General features: G+C 39.9%; 1 protein-coding gene across 1 annotated transcript in view; it reads right to left on the reverse strand.

Moving 5' to 3' along the window:
* Window positions 1-14,884, reverse strand: part of PSMB2 (proteasome 20S subunit beta 2) — a 31,513-nt gene extending 16,629 nt beyond the window's left edge. Inside the window, exons 1-3 of the mRNA XM_004740811.3 lie at window positions 14,688-14,884; window positions 9,443-9,565; window positions 6,902-6,972 (exon numbers count right to left, since the gene is read on the reverse strand). Of these exons, the coding sequence (XP_004740868.1) occupies window positions 6,902-6,972; window positions 9,443-9,565; window positions 14,688-14,778 (285 nt within the window). The 5' untranslated portion in view covers window positions 14,779-14,884. The remainder of the gene's footprint in view (window positions 1-6,901; window positions 6,973-9,442; window positions 9,566-14,687) is intronic.
* Between the last annotated feature and the right edge of the window lie 4,068 nt (window positions 14,885-18,952).

An 18,952-nucleotide genomic window follows, 5' to 3' on the forward strand; every position in this document is an offset into this window, starting at 1 on the left:
GTCAAGCCCTAATGACTATGTAAGGAAACTGTGTTAAAGGGCCACTGTCAGAATTCTTATTCTTCTTGGTGCTTACACTGTAAGCACCAAGTGTTATCGTGTTACCATATTCATTAAGGCATCTCAACTTGAAGGCATATCTGTGGCTGGGCCCTTGGATAATCAAAATGACCACTAAAAATAGAACAGCACTATCTCCAATGGGGCAGACATGAGCCACCCCAATCTTAAGAGACTCCTGTGAGATGCGACCTGAGATGCACATGTGTTTTGCAGTACCACCAAATATCCATCTAAATGTAATCATATGTTTTCAGTTTTTACTGTATGTCCTACTCAGGCTAGGAAACCAGATAATAAATGAATATACAACTCTTGGCCCATCTAGTTAGCTGACTAGTTGACTGAGGTCTGGTGGGAAAGAACTGTTCTCCAGGTCTAGAAGAGCTGCTGCTTGCACTGAAATTCCATGAGTTTCATGATGAACATCTTGATTTTTTTTTTCCAATTTCCTCATCACCAAAAGTAAGCCAGCTCTGTCTGTCGAGATGCCCAGGCTGTGTGGCAGTGGTGTCAAAGGCTGCCATTTGCTCGAAGGCGCTGCCATCTGTGGCAGCAAAACATTTTGTCTCCGGAAAATAAACACATCTGCCTTTGCCAGTGTCCTCCCACTGTGCCGCCCATCTGGAGCAGGTAAGCTGGAAGGCAAGCCTGGGCATGGGTGAGACGGGAGTGCGCAGGGGAGACAAGGCCTCAAGGGAGGTGGCACATGGAGGAAGAAGGTAGTGCTGTGTCATGTCACATCCTGCTAACCACATTCGCCAAAAAGCATGTGAAATTACCCTTGTTAGTGGTATTTTAATCATATGTAACAAACGGCTGGTCGTGTTTAGAGGACAAGACCTGCAAAGTCAAGGTTTCACCAGGGCCATCTGCTCACCATGTCACATGACCTCACTGATAACAACAAACAGATGATATCTTTGTGCCAGCCAAGAGGACAGTAACTCTATTGGTCAGATTAAAGGCTCAAAGCAACCAAGATTCTTCTAGGACAAGACCACATATCCACGCCTACTATAAGCCAGACGAAATACACTCAAAGTCAGGCCAGGGTGTTGGAATAAGTCATGGTCACTTCCAAAAATGACTAATACCTGAAATTCTTTCCAACACATTCTTTACCTTTCCCTGAAAAAAATAAATTCAAGTCTGGTCATGGTCTTGACATCAGATCTTTAACTTATACTATTTGAGGGCTAGAAGAAATCATAAAAAATATTCAAACAAATTCTCTCTTTCTCCCAGGGTTTTTTCAACTACCTCACAAGAAAGATGGGAAAACTTCCTAAAGCAGGGCCCTTTCAATTACACTACTGGTTTCCAAACTCTGGCAGAAAGGGGACCGTGAAGCTGCTTTTTTCAAATAAAATCCTACAGGGAACCCCAATAGATAAAATAGAATAGAAGCAGAGCTAAAGTTTCACCACAGTGGTCTTCCTTGGTGACTTTCCTGAGGCAGCTTCATGGAACAGAGTTTGAAAACCACCACACCAGTCTGGCTGATAATTTTTCCAACTCGTTATTTCCAATTTTTAGGTGCTAAGCAATAGCAAGTATAGTGCTATAAAAAGATAAATTACCAAAAGCTCACCAAGTGCTTGGCAGAAAAGGTTCTATGAGAACACTTTGGCCAGTGAGTGGCAGCAGTAAAGCCCTAAAGATTACATAACCATGGAGGGCAGCATTCTACTCTAAGCCTTGCCATGCCACAGTTCCTAAGGATATCAGATTTGGCTGGCTCATACCTTGGCCTCTGCATATGTGAAATGAAGATCTGGGTGGATAATAACAGATAATTTTAGGGCATCCAAATATGCCACCTAATTCATTTTAAGCAAGAAACAGCCCCATTACTTATCACTCTCTCTTCTATAGCCTATTAATCAAATCATAAGGAGACTTGAAATAAGCATCGTGCCAACTATGCCTATAAGCCATTACGAAATTTTCCAAAATAATCCTATTAAAAATCCAAATAGCATGTTCTTAATAATAAAGTCATTATTAAATACTTGCTGTTTTCAGGGATGTATCATTCACTCATCCAAATATATTTTATTAAGCCAATGGCTAATTCTTAGTTCTTGTAATTCGCCATTTTTGATCACTCCTTCCTTCATAACAGATGAAGAAAGTGAGGCTTAGCAAACATAAGTGATTTAGTGAAGATCACAGAAACTAGAACATATGAGAGAACAGATTAGAACTCTGATATATGTGACTCCAAAACCCATGCTCAAAGAAGCCTCATAAATAATCAAAAATGGGGAGACAAACCCATAGCAAAAAGCCTAATAAGCCTTTTCCTGCTCCCTAGGGTATAATAAGGGGGAGCTCAACTTAAATATACACATGCATTTAAGTAAAAACTAGAACGAAGCCTTTGATTTTTTTCTCCCATTCTGTGGTTTTTTTTCCATCTCTTCCTGCTGATTTCATCTTTAATTTCATAGTACATGGCAAAGCAACATCAATTAATTAAAAATATTTTAATAAGGGGTGCCTGGGTGGCTCAGTCAGTTAAGCACCTGACTTTGGCTCAGGTCATGATTCCCAGGGTCCTGGGACTGAGCCCTGCCATACTCCCAGCTCAGTGGGAAGTCTGCATCTCCCTTTCCTTCTGCCCTTCCCCCAGACTTGTGCTCTCTCACTCTAATAAATAAATAAAATCTTTTAAAAAATATTTTAATAAAATTCCCTTCCAATAAATGGGTGACATTTATTCAGCAAATACATATATATTTTTAAGATTGTACTGACTTATTTGAGAGAACAGTGAGAGGGAGAGCACAAGCAGTGGGAGCTGCAGAGAAAGAGGGGGAAGCAGGCTCCCCACTGAGCAGGGAGCCCGATGCGATGAGGGGCTTGATTCCAGGATCCTGAGATTAGGACCTGAGCGAAAGGCAGACGCTTACCTGACTGAGCCACGCAGGCGCCTCGATTCAGCAAATATTTACTGAACGCCTACAATGGGCACATATTTACATCTTATCTATATAATCCTACATGGAGATCTTTTAAAAGATTTTATTACTTGAGAGAGAGAGAACACATGTGCATGCATGCACTGGAGCTGGGGGAGGGGCAAAGGGAGAGATGAGAGAGAACCCCAAGTAGACCCCATGCTGAGCATGAAGCTGGACGCAGGCCTGGCCCTCACAACCCCAACATCAACAACCTGAGCCAAAATCAAGAGGCAGACACTCACCAGACTGAGCTACCCAGGTGCCCTCTTATTTGGAGATCTAAACACTTGAACAGAACTGGAAATTTTATACTTCCCCAAACGCACAAACATACTTGTATATTAGTCCAGTCACTAATTAAGGAGACAGTATGAAAGAGTATGGTATTGGAATTTAGAATTTTGCCTCAGACTTTTACGGGCTATACTCGTGTCTTTGGTATACTCAAGACATGAAACAGAAATATTTAACCTCTTTATTAGTAACCAATCTAAAGTAGGCTTGTAAGTAAAATGGGGATAACATTCATCTTATGATGTCATAGTAAGCATTAAATTAGGTCACATATATAACTATCTAGAACAGCACTGTCCAAGAGAACCTCCTATAATGATGAAGATATTCTGTAATGTCCAATATGGTAGCTATTAGCCACATGGGGCTACTGAGCACTCGGAAAGTGGATACTATGACTGAGGAACCAAATGTTCGTATAGAAACAAAAGTTTATTTTTCATTCAAAGTCCAAGAGACTCTCACCTAGGAACCAAATTTTAAATTCTATTTAATTTTAGTTATTTTAAATTTTAATTGCCACTTATGACTAGTGGTCATAAAAATGTATAAAGCCTTGCACATAATAAATGATCAATGTTGCTTTACTTCCATCTTCCCTATTCATATCAATACTTTTTTATATCCTCTTTACCAGCAAAAAAGTTCAACTAAACTTGCACAACAAAGAATCTCCATAAAAAACCAACCAATAGCTATTAAATTGCTTCTTCAACCAAGCAGCAATGGCAGCACAGAAACAAGTGACTGATTAGTCATATGTGCCCCACACTATGCTAACAGCTTTGTATGACCACTTCATTTAGTTTATATTAATTTTTTAAAGTAGGTGCTATTATCTTATAAATAGAGAAATTAAGCTTAGAATCTGTCCAAAGACACATAGCTAGTAAATTCGTGAGAAAAAGATTTAAACTCAGGCAGGCTAGGGGGCATGCAGGTGGCTCATTTAAGCATTCAATTCTTGGTTAAGCATCTCACTCCTGACTTGGGCTCAAGTCATGACCTCGGGAGTCATGAGACTGAGCCCCAATTCCACTTCATGCTCACCAAGGAATCTGCTGTCCTCCCTCCCCCTCCGCTCGTCCCCCTGCTTTCTCTCTCTCAAATAAATATCTTTAAAAAAAAAAACAACCTCAGGCAGTCTAATTCCAGAGACAGTGCTTAACCACAATGCTCAACGTGCTTGCATTTTAAAGAACGAATTTACAATAAATTTATTATATATTCTGCAATAAGTAAATGTCCTCCCAACCGAACACCACCCCCAATGACACACACATACATACACACACACATACCAAATTAGGTATCAGACAATTTGAGCTATAGACACAAAGTTATACATGGGAACTGGATGACCCGAAATAAGTCTCATGTGCCACCTGGTGTGACTGCATAAATGAACCAAATCTAGTGACTTCACACTTATTAGAAAGACTGAAAAAATATCATCACCTTTCTCCCCAGAATAAAATGACTAAAATATCAACTCATATTTTAGAGCTAACAATCTAAGTTGATAGAAGGGAGGGAGAGCAAAGGTTAGGCTGAGAACCATAGGCAGATGTAGTCAGTATTTACTAAAGCCCTATGTCACTGTCTACAAGGGGTATTTATTTGTTAAGACATCAAACATTTCTGCTAGATTAACCAGATCCACTGCATTTACATGAAGCACACTGCCTGCCACTCTTATTTCAATTCTAAAAGGAGCTTAACTTACTTCATGTCTGCTATATTTATGACAAAGTCTTTATTGTGCCCAAAGCTGGAATTCTTATTCCAGTTCTGCCTGACAAGTCAAAGGAAGATTTTACACAGCATACTCTTTACCAAACACCACAGGAATTTCTGAGAGGCAGGAAAAGGCCTTATCTGACCCATTTCCCTCTCTCAACAGAGCAGTGAACAAGAAAAGGCCACTGACCTTTTATCCAGATCAAAACAATATAGGTAAATCTATCTCCTTCTCACCAAAATATCTTTAGCTTCCCTTCAAACCTCATGATCCTTATATTGCACAAGCCCCTGGGTCAAAGGTAGCACTGAGAAAACGAGGTTCTATTTATTGAGACATTCTGATGTAACTTAAAAAAAAAAAAAAAAAAAAAAAAAAAAAACCCTCTACTTTAGATTTCTGTCATAGTTCAGCTTAAGCAAGTATAGATGAAACTAAAACCATAGTAAAAATATGAATAGCACTGATGTTCTAGAAACACTACCGAAAAATCAAGGAGCTGACATAAGGCAGAACAGTCAAGTAATTATGGCACCATTAGTGTAACTTTGTCTGACCTGCTGTGTGACCTGGAGCTAGTCCATCTCCCACTTTATGCCACTCATTCCGAATCAGTGATAGAGAGTTAACTACTATCTATCTCAGTGGAATACTGAGTAGATTAAATTATTAAGCAAAATGCTTTGGGCAAAAGTCATATGAATGTTAAATATTATGATTTACAAGCATTCATTTTCCTAGCACTCCTGCGGGGTTAGGAAGTTATCTCCATTTCATAGATGAGTAAACAGGCACAGGGGGTAAGGTCACATGGTAAGGCTCCATTCACTTAGTTCCCGTGGGAAGGGAATAATACACACCTTTAGCAATCATATGAACTTTCTTGGCACATCCTCCACAATCTTTAATACATGCAATCCTTAACTTAATGTTGCCATTTTTTAACATGCTGTCCACAGAACAAAAACAGCTCTAAGACAGCAACAAGGCCTAAGTAAGTGAAGATGAATAAATCTGTGTGCTTTGGCAAGAATAATCACAGAAAGACACATAATCTTAAAATGAAATTTGTGGGCGCCTGGGTGGCTCAGTCAGTTAAGCTTCTGCCTTTGGCACAGGTCATGGTTCTGCGGTTGTGTGATCAAGTCTCAAATCCAGCTCCCTGCTCAGCAGAGAGTCTGCTTCTCCCTCTACCCACCCACCCACTGCTTGTGATCTCTCTCTCTCAAATAAATAAGTAAAATCTTAAAAGAAAAAAAAAATAAAACTTGCATTGTTATTTTCTTTCTTTCTTTTTTTTTTTTTAAAGATTTTATTTTATTTATTTTGATAGAGATCACAAGTAGGCAGAGAGGCAGGCAAAGACAGAGGGGGAAGCAAGCTCCCCACTGAGCAGAGAGCCCAATGCGGGACTCGATCCCAGGACCCTGAGATCGTGACCTGAGCCGAAGGCAGAGGCTTAACCCACTGAGCCACCCAGGCGCTCCTTCATTGTTATTTTTAAAGTTTCGCCTCCACTACCACATAAGAACCTTCAGCCACTGGAATTAAGGAACATAGTTTGCTATGAAAACTTTAAAAAAATTTTAAACGCTTTCATAGGCCTTCATATTGGTGTGCCCCATCCAAATTCTCTGGGAGTGTATTTGTCCTTCGGGCTTTAATTAGCAACTATGCAGAAAAAGAAAACAAGTCCATAGAGACCGAAGAATGAAGAAGTACCAAGAACGGCTTAGGAAGTCCAAAAAAGGGCAAAAATGCTTCCCATGTATAGTAAGATACAGAAGCACAGAAGATTTTTCTTCTTTCATGTAAGGCTGCTTGATATATTGCTCACCCGACTCCGAAGACAATCTGCCAGGTTTCGGCGTGTGAAATTAGCTGCTGCTGTGGGAGACAATTCATAACCTGGTACAAGAGACAAACAATCATACTTAAAAGTGAAGCAGCAGGAATAACAGCACCCCAAATCATTCCACTACTCCTGTTTTCACATCCTTCCACTCTCTGTATGCCCGGAGTCAGACTGGTTTCCTCTACAGAAGGAAGGGGGTACAAATGTATAGGTATTGGGGAAAAAAGAAAGAGGTTTCGAGATGCTGATTTTTAAAGTTGATTTAAAAAGAATATTGGGAAAATAGAGGATTCATACTTTATAAAGTTTTCTTTAAAAAAATAAGTAAGTTTATTAAATATGATTTTCAAAAGTACAAGCAACAGAAAAAAAAATGTTTCCATCACTATCTGCAACATTTCTAAAAATGGGAGTATCAAAAGCATATAAATTTCTAAAAAAAAAAAAAGTTGTAATGACAACAAAACTACAGCCCAGAGGAATGCCATCAGGTGTGCGTTTAATAATGCACTCTCTCGGGGACTTAACCCCCACCCCCAGTAAAATGGGACTAAAGCCAAAAGCCAAGAAAGACCCGTAACTGAGCAGACCCATGCATAAACTGCAACTTTGGAAAGATAGACAGCACGTGTTAAGTTATCATCAAACACCAGTGCTACAGCAGGTAAGATTTGATAAAATGTGCTGCAGAAGCAAGCCCAGCAGGTAAGATTTAGATTAAAATTCTAACAATTACTTATTGAACAGCAGCTATGTTTCAGGGTCTGTGCCAGGTGCTTTCACAGTTTATTAAACTTCATCCTCACAACCAGTCTATTAGTGCATATTAAATTATAATGCAAGCAACTGTGAACAAGTAGGAATACTTTTCAATTCTCCACCTAATCCCCTAAACACCACTAAGGATTTGACAGTCATCTTAAAGGCAGAAAGGTCTGATGCCTATTTACATATAGCTTTTTCCCTCCTTTCCCTTATTTTAGCTCAGTTCTTGACCTTTAATATGCGTAAGAATTACTATATAGGGTTATATAAACAAAACTACACTTGACAGGTAATTTAAAAGATTTTATTTATTTATTTTTTTAAAAAGATTTCATTTATTTCTTTGACAGAGAAAGACACAATGAGAGAGGGAACACAAGCAGGGGAGAGGGACAGGGAGAAGCAGGCCTTTCACTGAGCAGGGAGCCTGACGTGGGGCTTGACCCCAGGACCCAGGGATCATGATCTGAGCTAAAGGCAGATGCTTAATGACTGAGCCACCCAGGCGTCCCCAATTTAAAAGATTTTAAAGGCAAATTTTAACCACACATAATTTTTGTTTTGTGCACTGACTTTCAACCCTAACACCTACGCAATAAGCAACCCTCTCAACTTGTTTACTCTCCCTCCCTCTCCCAGGACAGGACAGTGAAATATTGCTGTAGCTAATTGAGAAATATACTTGAGAAACAATACTGGCATCCCTTACCTGCCATAGGCATGAATTAGAGAGCCACTAAAAAATAACTCTTGAAATATTCTCAATTTGCTTAAACCTGAGTGCTACGTCCTTTAGGTGTTTTTCATCTTTGAATTCCCTATGGTAATAGCCAGAGTGCTTAAGATAGAGGAGGCCTTCAAAATTATTCATGGAACTAAATGTATGATGCTAAATTTGCTGCCTAAAATCTATATAAATGGGTCATATCTAGCCATTTTATACAATTATATTCAAATTAACTTCTTTCACAGTCCCACATTGTATCAGTGCTGTGCATAAGTGTATTAAACTATGAAGTAAGTAACTGAAGTAATGTCCCTTCTGCTAAGGTGTCACTATAAACTTCCCTGGATCATAAAGCTTGTGGCTAATATTATCTGTTAGTGAGGCTTTCTCTAATGAGGAAATCCTAGTGAGGAATCCTCTAATAAGGATGACAGCTTATTAGCCCCAGAGGGAACTCACAAAAATCCTAATTATCTTCCTAGACAAGAATCTACCAGAAAGGCAAGGCAGAACTCTTCTATTACATTAAATCTCCTCCACAACTACACAGAGCATTAAGTTTACAAACACTTTACATATTATTCATTAATATTATTATTATCCCATTTTAGATGTAAGGAAAATAAAGACTCAAAGAAGCTAAGTGACTTGTCACATTAAAAAAAAATAGTAAAACCAAGTTTAACTGAGGTCTTTTAGTTCTGAGGTTCAGATATACTTTAGTCAAGTAACATCCTCTGAAATATCTAACACTTTAAAAAGTCTGATACCACCATGTTCATCACCAAGGTGGACCTCAAGTATCAGTGTTATAATGGTTCTTTTCTCAGCTCTGGGATTTGTGCAGAAAATTTTTAGGATCAGGAGGGTCTTGATAATGTTTTAAAAGTAGGAAGATTCAAGTAAAAATATGACCACACTGGTCTGCTCATATGTAGAATTGCCAGTAGAGAGTAAACTTTTTTATTTCAGATTTAAAGACAAAACAAGTTATATTCCAAAAACATAGATACATTCCAAGTATTACCCACCATTTCGCATCTTATAAAGTTGCACATTTTTCTGAATATATTCTGCAAACTGTACAGTGTCTCCAGCCTCTCCAACACATAGGAGTAAGATTTTTTCACTCATCTTAAACATCTTGTCATGATCTGCTCAAAGAAAAAAAAAAATGTTAAAAATTACCTCATCAGAAATTTACCGCTATTACACAGGCAACCACAAACAAGTTTATCAATCACTATATTGAAAAATTTTGCCAATCACTGTTTTTAGAAGACTTTAATGGGCAACTGTATTAATTATTCCCTTTCACTGTCCATGTTAAACCCATTGGCCTATTTTATTAAGGTCAGTCTCAGCTGGAGAATATATTTGAAAGCTGAAAACTGAAAATACAGTTAAATACATTTGAAGGCCCCTGAAATGCAAAAACTGAACTTTCAAAGACTGAAGGAATCAAGCCAATGGCCATTATCTTTAGGTTCATGATTTCAAAGCCCTGAAATGTCTCTACATATACAAATGTTATTTATACACACACAAAAGCATACACGAAGGACCAGAGCTACACTGAAAATTAAGGAGTCATCTCGAGAAAGAAAAAAAAATCAACTGAGAATATAAATTACCTTAAAAAGTAAATCAACACCATTTCCAAAGCAGAGTAAATTATAATGCCAGAGCAAAAATTCTAAATGAATATTTTAACACTATGCTATTTAAAAATACCTCAAAAATCCCAATAGTCTAATCTTATCTAGTGGAACCAGACTCATTCAGATTACATAGATAAATAAATATTCAGATAGCAGTTAGTGCCTAAGGAAGAAAACCCCAAATGCAGTCTGTAGCTTCAGAAGAAGCCTAAATCTCCCTATCTCACTCTCACTTTCACTTTCCATTTTTCAAATAGTGCTGAATAATCTTCCCTGGGAGACATGTTTCCTGTCTGAAAGCTTCTGAAATGTCAAAATCCCTTAATAGGATTTAAAGAACAAAATGCCTCAGTCAAATATTCTACAAATGTTCGAAAGTTGTAGAATCACAATGTGGCTTCTTAGACTTGGGGTAAAAAAACACACAAATTGTACCTGCAGAGAGTATCAATCTGCCTTGCAAACACACTTTTATGTGTTGTAGGCTACAGATTTAAAGACTGTTAGTTTGCAAACATGGTCATAAAAGGAAAAAATTCAGGACGCCTGCGTGGCACAGTCAGTTAAGCAGCTGCCTTCGGTTCAGGTCATGATCCCAGGGTCCTGGGACAGAGTCCTGCATAGGCTCCACGCTCAGCAGGGAGTCTGCTTCTCCTTCTGCCCCCACATCCCAAAAGATTATAAAATAACCCTCATAAAAATAAAATCTTTTTAAAAAAAATTCACTTATGGATATATTATCTATGCAAAGAAAAAGGACCAGAAAAATATTAGATGCCACTGGCATCCAAGTTCTTGCCAGTGGCAAGAGTATGGGTGATTTTCATTTCTTTCATTTTATTAGCTTTCCTAAAATGCCCTGTATCATTTTTGTAAGAACATATTACTTAATAAGCTTGCATTCTTTTTTTTTCTTTTAAGGATTTTATTTATTTATATGACAGATAGAGAGAAGAACACAAGTAGGCAGAACAACAGGCAGAGCGAGAGGGAGAAGCAGGCTCTCCACTGAGCAGGGAGCCCAACATGGGGCTCAATCCCAGGACCCTGGGATCATGGCCTGGGCCGAAGGCAGCTGCCTAATCGACTGAGCCACCCAGGTGCCCCTATTATTTTCATAATGAGAAAAAAAATCTGGGTTTTTTTTTCTGTTTGTTTTTTTTTTTTTTTTTTAAAGATTTTATTGATTTGAGAGAAAGGAAAAGCACAGACGGAGAGGAAGAGGGAGAAGCAAACTCCCCGCTGAGCAAAGAGCCCAACTCGGGGCTTGATCCCAGGACCCTGAGATCACATCCTGAGCCACAGGCAGACACTTAACCAATTGAGCCACCCAGGCGCCCCCCAAAAAGCTGTTTTTATTTTGGAAAGAAAAAGCTTGTTTATAAAGAATTAATGTCACATTAAGAAAAAATGCTAAAATTCTAGGCAGTAAACTGTTCAATTTTGTAATGAATTCAATACAAGGCCAAAAGTGTGTTTTAAACATTTATTGTGTGTCCAGTGAGTAGTAAAAGGGAGGTGTTATAAATGCTAATGGCTCTCTGAGGAAACAGCCTGCATAACACTAGGGAATTTCTGATCCTTGACAAAGAACTTTAAAAATCCACACAGATGAAACAAACAGAAAACAATTTGAACATCACCATACAATACTGTGAAAGGCCAACTATACTAGAACCCATCAGACGTTAGTTATTTTTATTTTTTTAAAGTAGGCTCTGCAACGAAGGTGAGGCTTGAACTCACAACCCCAAGATCAAGAGTTGCATGCTCTAATAACTGATCCAGATGCCCCTTTAGACCTATATTATAATCTGGACTCAGCACTCTGAACTTGGGCTCTAATTTCCAAGTGTATAAAATAGTTCTACTATCACTTATCCTACCTGGTACAGAGGGAAAACTATACATGAACAGTATCACATATTCAGTATTAGTCAGTGTAACTCAGGTTACGCATGCTATATGAATTCAGAAAAAAAAAGCATTCTGTGTGGGTTTAAGTGCTCTGAGTAATTTATAATTTTCAATGACATTACTTTTATTTAGTTGAGAGCAACAGAGAAAGAGTACAAGCATGAGGAGGGGCAGAGGGTGGGAGAAGCAGACTCCCTGCTAAATAGGGAGCCTGACGTGGGACTCAATCCCAGGACCCCAGGATCATGACCTGAGCTGAGGGTAGATGCTTAATTCGCTGAGCCACCCAGGTGCCTTACTCTGAGAAATGTAAAAGCAATTCTGTACAGACCAAGAGACAAGAGACATGAATTGTAGCATATAATCAAACTGAAGATGTGGGGCACTTTCATAAGCAAGCAATCTCTGGGAAATATCTTCTCTATATCAAAATATCTTACAAAACTGACAAACCAAAAAAAAATTATTGCAATTATCATTCTTATTTTATACTTGGAGAAAATAAATCCCAAAAGGTTATCCATTTTCAGCATTCTGCTTACCCTACCTAAGTTCCTTCATGAAATGAAAGGTGGAAAAGTCCTCACAGAATTTCAAAGTTCCTATCATAAAACGCTTTATACCAGAAAAGACTACAGGGAAAATTAGATTTGAGTGCAATTATTTCCAACCCATTTTTCAAGAATTAACTCAAATTCATCTTTCTTCCATACAACAGTGATCTTTCTTTTCTCTGAATACCCTTAGGCTTTTCTCCTGAAATCATTATTTTAAAAACTAATACTGACTAGTGATAGTTCTTTCATCATACAAAATCATCTTACAGTAGTTATTTCCTTGTTTTCTTAATGTCTTATAGCCCTGTGTTGGTTATACAGAATATCTGTAAAGGTACTGACTTGGTTATTGTTCTACCCAGACACTACTTCATCCTAAAATCACCTGTATATCAAAGGTCTTAGTATTCAAAATAATGGACAGATTTGCCCTCAAAACAAACTGACTGCTTTGGAAAGCATGATTTACAAATAAAACTTCTAGGGGCACCTAGGTGGCTCAGATGACTGTGTCTGCTTTCTGCTCAGGTCATGATCCCAGGGTGCTGGAAGCGAGCCCCATATCGGGCTCCCTTCTTAGCAGGGGGCGTGCTTCTCCCTCTCCCTCTGCTCCCCTGCTCCTACACTCACTCGCTGTATCTCAAATAAAAAAATAAAAATAAATAAAAAAAAGAAGAATGAAAGAACAGAACTCAAGCAGAGTCCCTCAGGGCTCTTTCCATCTCCCCAAGTGATGACAGCCTGACAATCAGATGCCTGTTGCTTATAAAAGCAGTGATAGACACATACTTCAGAAAATTCCAGATTTAGTTTTCCTTTCCTTAAACCAAAGATGAACTATACCTGCCTTCTCAAAGCCTTCCCTAATCTCTACAACTAGAAAGAATCTCTTCTTCCTCTACATTACCCGAGAAGTTTTTTTTTTCCATACGTAGCATAATTTTCAAGCTTGTACTGTAATTATTTGTACACATATCTGAGTCCGTTATTAAACTGTAACTTCCTTTCAGATACAGGCCACATCTTATTCTTCTTGCATCCCTTGAGAATCTAGCACTGGCAGTGAGCAACACAGGTGTCAAAACACAATATCTGTCAAATAAACATAAAGTCATCTGAGCCAAAGCACAATACTTTTTCAACAGGAGCATGTCTGTGATCAATCACAAAAACACACTCTTAGATTCCACAGATCAAAAATCTTAAAAAAAATTATTAAGTACTGACTATGGGGAGACAGTACAGTATAGCAGTTCTGGGCAAAGGATCTGAGTCAAATTGCATAGGTCTGAACCTGGGTTCTGCCTCCTGTGGTCTTAGGCAAGTTTCTTAACCCTAGGCCTCAGAACTAACATCTGTAAAATGGCAATATGATAGTGATCTTAAAAGCTTAAATGAAATAATGTAAATCACTTCAAATAGCATCTGCTTAAGTCCTTAGTATCATTACTACTATTTGTCACTGCATTAAAGCATTTGCACTAAACTGTTTCACTCCATACTCACAACAAGCTTGTGAGGTTGGTATTAATAACCTGACTTAATAGATGAGCCAATCTGGCCACCGTGAAAAAACTTGTACAAAGTCACAAAGAAAGTAAGTCATAAGACTCCAGTCTGCGAATTCCACTAACTACCTACATACAAGGAAAACTCGGCAGCCAGTGCCCCGGAAAACTGGAAAAGGAGGATAAGAGCTGAGAAAGGGGAAGATACAGGTAACGGAAGGGAAATGCCAAGTTTCTAGTCCCACAGTCCCAGTCTTACACCGCCAGCAAATTTACCTCATTAGCAGGGACAACAGAAACCCTTAAAAGATTCGGGGATCTAGGGAGCTTGGTGCCCGGCAGGCGCTTAAACACTTAAAAACTGAATTCCCACAAGCACCTTGCGCCCAGCAAGCATTTAGCGAAGGCCGGAGCAGGGCACTACCTCGGAGACCTAGGAGGAGCGAATGCCAAGGCCCTAAGCTAGTCTGCCCGTCTCCTCCTTCTATAAAACATGCAAGGACAGAGCAAGACACGCGGGGTTCCTAGACTTCCCTGGTGCTCACCGAACTCCCCCACCCCACCCCCCATCCCGAACTCCCTCCGACTCCCCTTACACCCAGGCCCCGCCGGACCTCCCCTGCTTCCTCTCACCGTCCTTCATCTGGACAATACTGCTAGCGGCCACCTGGTCGGAGGCGACAAGGACATAATCGGGGCCCTGGATGCCGATGAGGTACTCCATAGCGTCGGGAAGCCGAGAGGACAGTGTGGGACTCTCCGGCTTCTCGGCCTCCCCGGTGAGACAGCACGGCCGAACGAAGATTTCGTGCGACACAGGCCGCGCGACCGCCCGGGCCACCGGCGCTTTCGGATGACGCACAATTGTCGCGAGAGGTTGGAAAAGGGGGCGAGGCTTTGGGCGTCAGGATTCTTAACGCTCGCTTTTCGGTCTGTCGGCTTTCTTGTAAATCCGCTCTGCGGGCTGCTTGTCTTAGATAACGCCCGGTTTCTTTACTTACGAGTTGAGTTCAAAACTCGCGTGGGGGTAAAATCACACACTGCAAATAAAGTGCCGAGCACGTGTGGGTGCCAAAAAGGCGGGCGGACGTTCCTAAATGGTTGTTTCCCTTCGCTCGGTAAAATAAATCCAGAAACTCCCTTGAAAGCCAGATTACAGAAAAATAAACTTGACGGGAGCCCTCGTTACATGCTTCACAAAAATAAAACATGGTTGCGTTAAAGATCTAAACATGAAGACATTATAACAGATCTTTACAGATGTCCTAATTTCAAATTATATGCAGTTACTTCTGGTAACAGCGACTTGGAAGGGAGGACTCTCACTTACTTTATACACATCTGTATTGTTTGAATGTTCTACAATGCTCATGTATTACTCATTTCTTATAAATAGGAACACACTTGGCCATCTCTATATCTTGCAGCCATTCTGGGAAAATCTGAAATATTCCATGATTAGTTCCTGACATTCACAATTTGGTCTTCATGCCAGCCTTACTAGCTTCCTGAGAAATGGCAAAACAGTTGCAATTCTATTTCCAACACAACTCTGCAATTCATTTGCTCCTGCAGAAATCTGTAGTCCTCACTCCCTTCAGAATGTTTCTAACAGCTCTGTGCCTGTGAAGGAATATAGAGCCTGAAGAGTTAGGGGCAGCCCATCTATCATAGGATGGATGCCAGGGGCAAGTGAGGTCATTAAGTCAACCACACCACTAAGAACACAGACGCATCCATCATCCTAGAAAGATTCTTTTCTTAAACTCCACGGTGGGGGAAGTCTCTTGAGTCTCTCTCCCACCTCCCTTTCTCTTTGTGTGTGTTTGTACATTAATTGCAAAAAGTACACAGTTGTACCCTAACCACAAATCATGCAGAAGAAATAGAAATACCTCTCCTCTTCCCACCAGAGGTAACTACCCACCAGATATCTGTATCCTTCCAGATTTTTTTCCTTTGTACATACCAATATTCATTCACTCTCTCTCTCTGTCAAAATAAATAAATAAATCTTTAAAAAATATTTTATTTTCAAGTAATCTCTACACCCATCATGGGGCTCAAACTTACAACCCAGAGACTAAGGAACACATACTCTACCAACTGAGCTAGCCAGGCACCCCACCCATTTTAAATTTAAATACACACAAAGACTTGCACATGAATGTTCATAACAGCTTTAAAAAGAACTGTTGTTACATACAACAACATAGAAAAACCTCAAAAGAATAATGCTGAGTGGGAAAAAAAACAGACAAAATGAATACACATTGTATGATTTCATTTATATAAAATTCTAGAAACAAATTCTAGAAACAAAAACTGATTTGTAATGATAGAAAAGCTATATGTGGTTGCCTTAGATGGAGAGGGTGGCGAGGGACAAGATGAAAGTGTGCAATGGGCATGAGGAGGTTTTAGAGGGTTACGGACATGTTAATTATCTTGATTGTGGTTATGTAGACATACAGCAGAGATATTGAGAGTTCGGATCTAGACCACTGTAGTAAAGCGAAAATCACAATAAAGCAAGCCAAATGAATTGTTTGGTTTCCCAGTGCACATGAAAGTTATGTTTATCCTATACTATAGTCTATTAAAGGAGCAATACCATCATGTCTAAAATCGATGTACACACTTCTTGAAAGATTTTATTTATTTATTTTTCAGAGAGCGAGAGAGCACAAGCAGGAGGAGCAGCAGGGGGTACGGGGAGCAGCAGGCAGTGGGAGAAGCAGGCTCCCTGCTGAGCAAGGAGCCCCACATGGGACTCAATCCCAGGAACACAGGATCATGACCTGAGCTGAAGGCAGATGATTAACCAACTGAGCCATCCCAATGTACATGCTTTAATTTAAAAATACTTCGTTGCTGGAGCGCCTCAGTGGCTCAGTTGGTTAAGCATCTGACTCTTGGTTTTGGCTCAGGTCATGATACCGGGGTTGTGGAATAGAGCCCAATACCTGGCTCAGGGCTCAGGATGGAGTCTCCTTGACCTTCTCCCTCTGCTCCTCACTGCCCTCCCGCCCCACTCCCTCCCTCTCTCTCTCAAACAAATAAATAAAATAATAAAATCTTTAAAAAAAATACTTTATTGCTAAGGGGCGCCTGGATGGTACAGTCTGTTAAGCCATGGACTCTTGGTCTTAGCTCAGGTCCTGATCTCAAGGTCCTGAGATCGAGTCCTGCAACAGGCTCTGCATTCGGCAGGGAGTCTGCTTGAGATTATCTCTCTGCCTCTCCCACTCCCACACTCTCTCCCCCACACTCTTTCAAAAATAAATACATAAATCTTTTTTTAAAAAATACATCATTGCTTTAAAAAGCTATCATCTAAGCTTTAATGTGAATTGTAATCATTGATCACAGATCACCATAACCAATACAATAATAATGAAATGTTTGAAATATTGTAAGAATTAGCAGAATGTGACAGAGAGACCTGAAGTGAGCAAATACTGTTAGAAAATAGCACTGAAAGGGGCGTTTGGGTGGCTCAATCAGTTGAGCATCTGCCTTCAGCTCTGATCGTGGTCCTAGGGTCCTGGGATCAAGCCCCACAGGGAGCCCTGAGGCGGGATCCCTGCTCGGTGAGGGTCTGCTTCTCCCTCTTCCTCTATCCCTCCCATCCCTTGTGCTCTCTCCCTATCAAATAAATACATCAAATATTAAAGAAAAAAATGGTGCTGATAGACTTGCCTGACACAGGGCTGCTACCAACCACCCTTTAGTTTGTAAAAAATTGAAATGATCTGCATAGCACAATCAAGCAAAGCACAATAAAATGTGGTACAGCTATAGTTTCACAGGTGTGTGCATGTGTCAAAACTCATTAGATTGTATGTGTCTTTTATTTTATTTTTTCTTTTTTTAAAGATTTTATTTTTAAGCAATCTCTACACCCAATATGGGGCTCAAACCCACAACCCGAATATCAGGAGCCACACACTCCATCGAACAAGCCAGCCAGAACCCCTATATGTGCATTTTAATATACATTAATTATATCTTGAGAAAGCTATTTTAAAACATTATTATGTGTGGCAGAAATTGGTGTGATACTCAAATACTTCTCTTCTTTTTTACGATTATTTATTTATTTATTTATTTGAGAGAAAGAGAGAGAGAAAAAACACAATTGGGGGGAAGGGCAGAGGGAGAGGGAGAAGCAGACTCTGTGCTGAGCAGAGGAGCCCCCCATGCAGCTCAATCCAGGACCTTGAGACCACGGCCTGAACCAAAGGCAGATGCTATAACTAACTGAGCCACTCAGGCACCCCAAGTGTGACCCTCAAATACTTCAATGATGTTGTGGTGGTCATCTCATCATAACTCCATTTTTTAAAAGACTTTTTAAATTTATCTGACAGAAAGAGACACAGCGAGGGAGGGAACACAAGCAGGGGAGCAGCAGAGGGAGAGGGAGAAGCAGGCTTCCTGCCGAGCAAAGAGCCTGATGTGGAGATCGATCCCAGGACCCTGGGATCATGACCTGAGACAAAGGCAGACTCTTAATGACCAAGTCACCCAGGTGCCCCCTTAACTCCATTTAATTCACCAATCTGTCACTTGCAAAGATTGGAAGGGCTACAACAGATGACAATGGATCACTGCATGCTTAACCAAGTAATAGCTTTCATTGTTTCTGCTGTGTTGGACTCTGGAATAACATCAGACTACATCAGGCCATTTGACCCAGCTGATTGCATGTTACTGAGGTGCCTTTGGTTAAGGAATATGCCATATGGATCTTCTGGTAATCCACAATGGAAGAGTTGCAAGACACAAACCTCTAGAAATCTAGAACAGGGGGTTACCAACTTGGTAGAAACCAAGTGTCTGACTATAGAGTACCAAATGACTATGTAGCTTGAACTTCCCATTATGAGCTAGGT

Source organism: Mustela putorius, unplaced genomic scaffold (assembly GCF_011764305.1).
Source record: "Mustela putorius furo isolate JIRA1106 unplaced genomic scaffold, ASM1176430v1.1 tig00003853_pilon_pilon_pilon, whole genome shotgun sequence".
Taxonomy (NCBI): domain Eukaryota; kingdom Metazoa; phylum Chordata; class Mammalia; order Carnivora; family Mustelidae; genus Mustela; species Mustela putorius.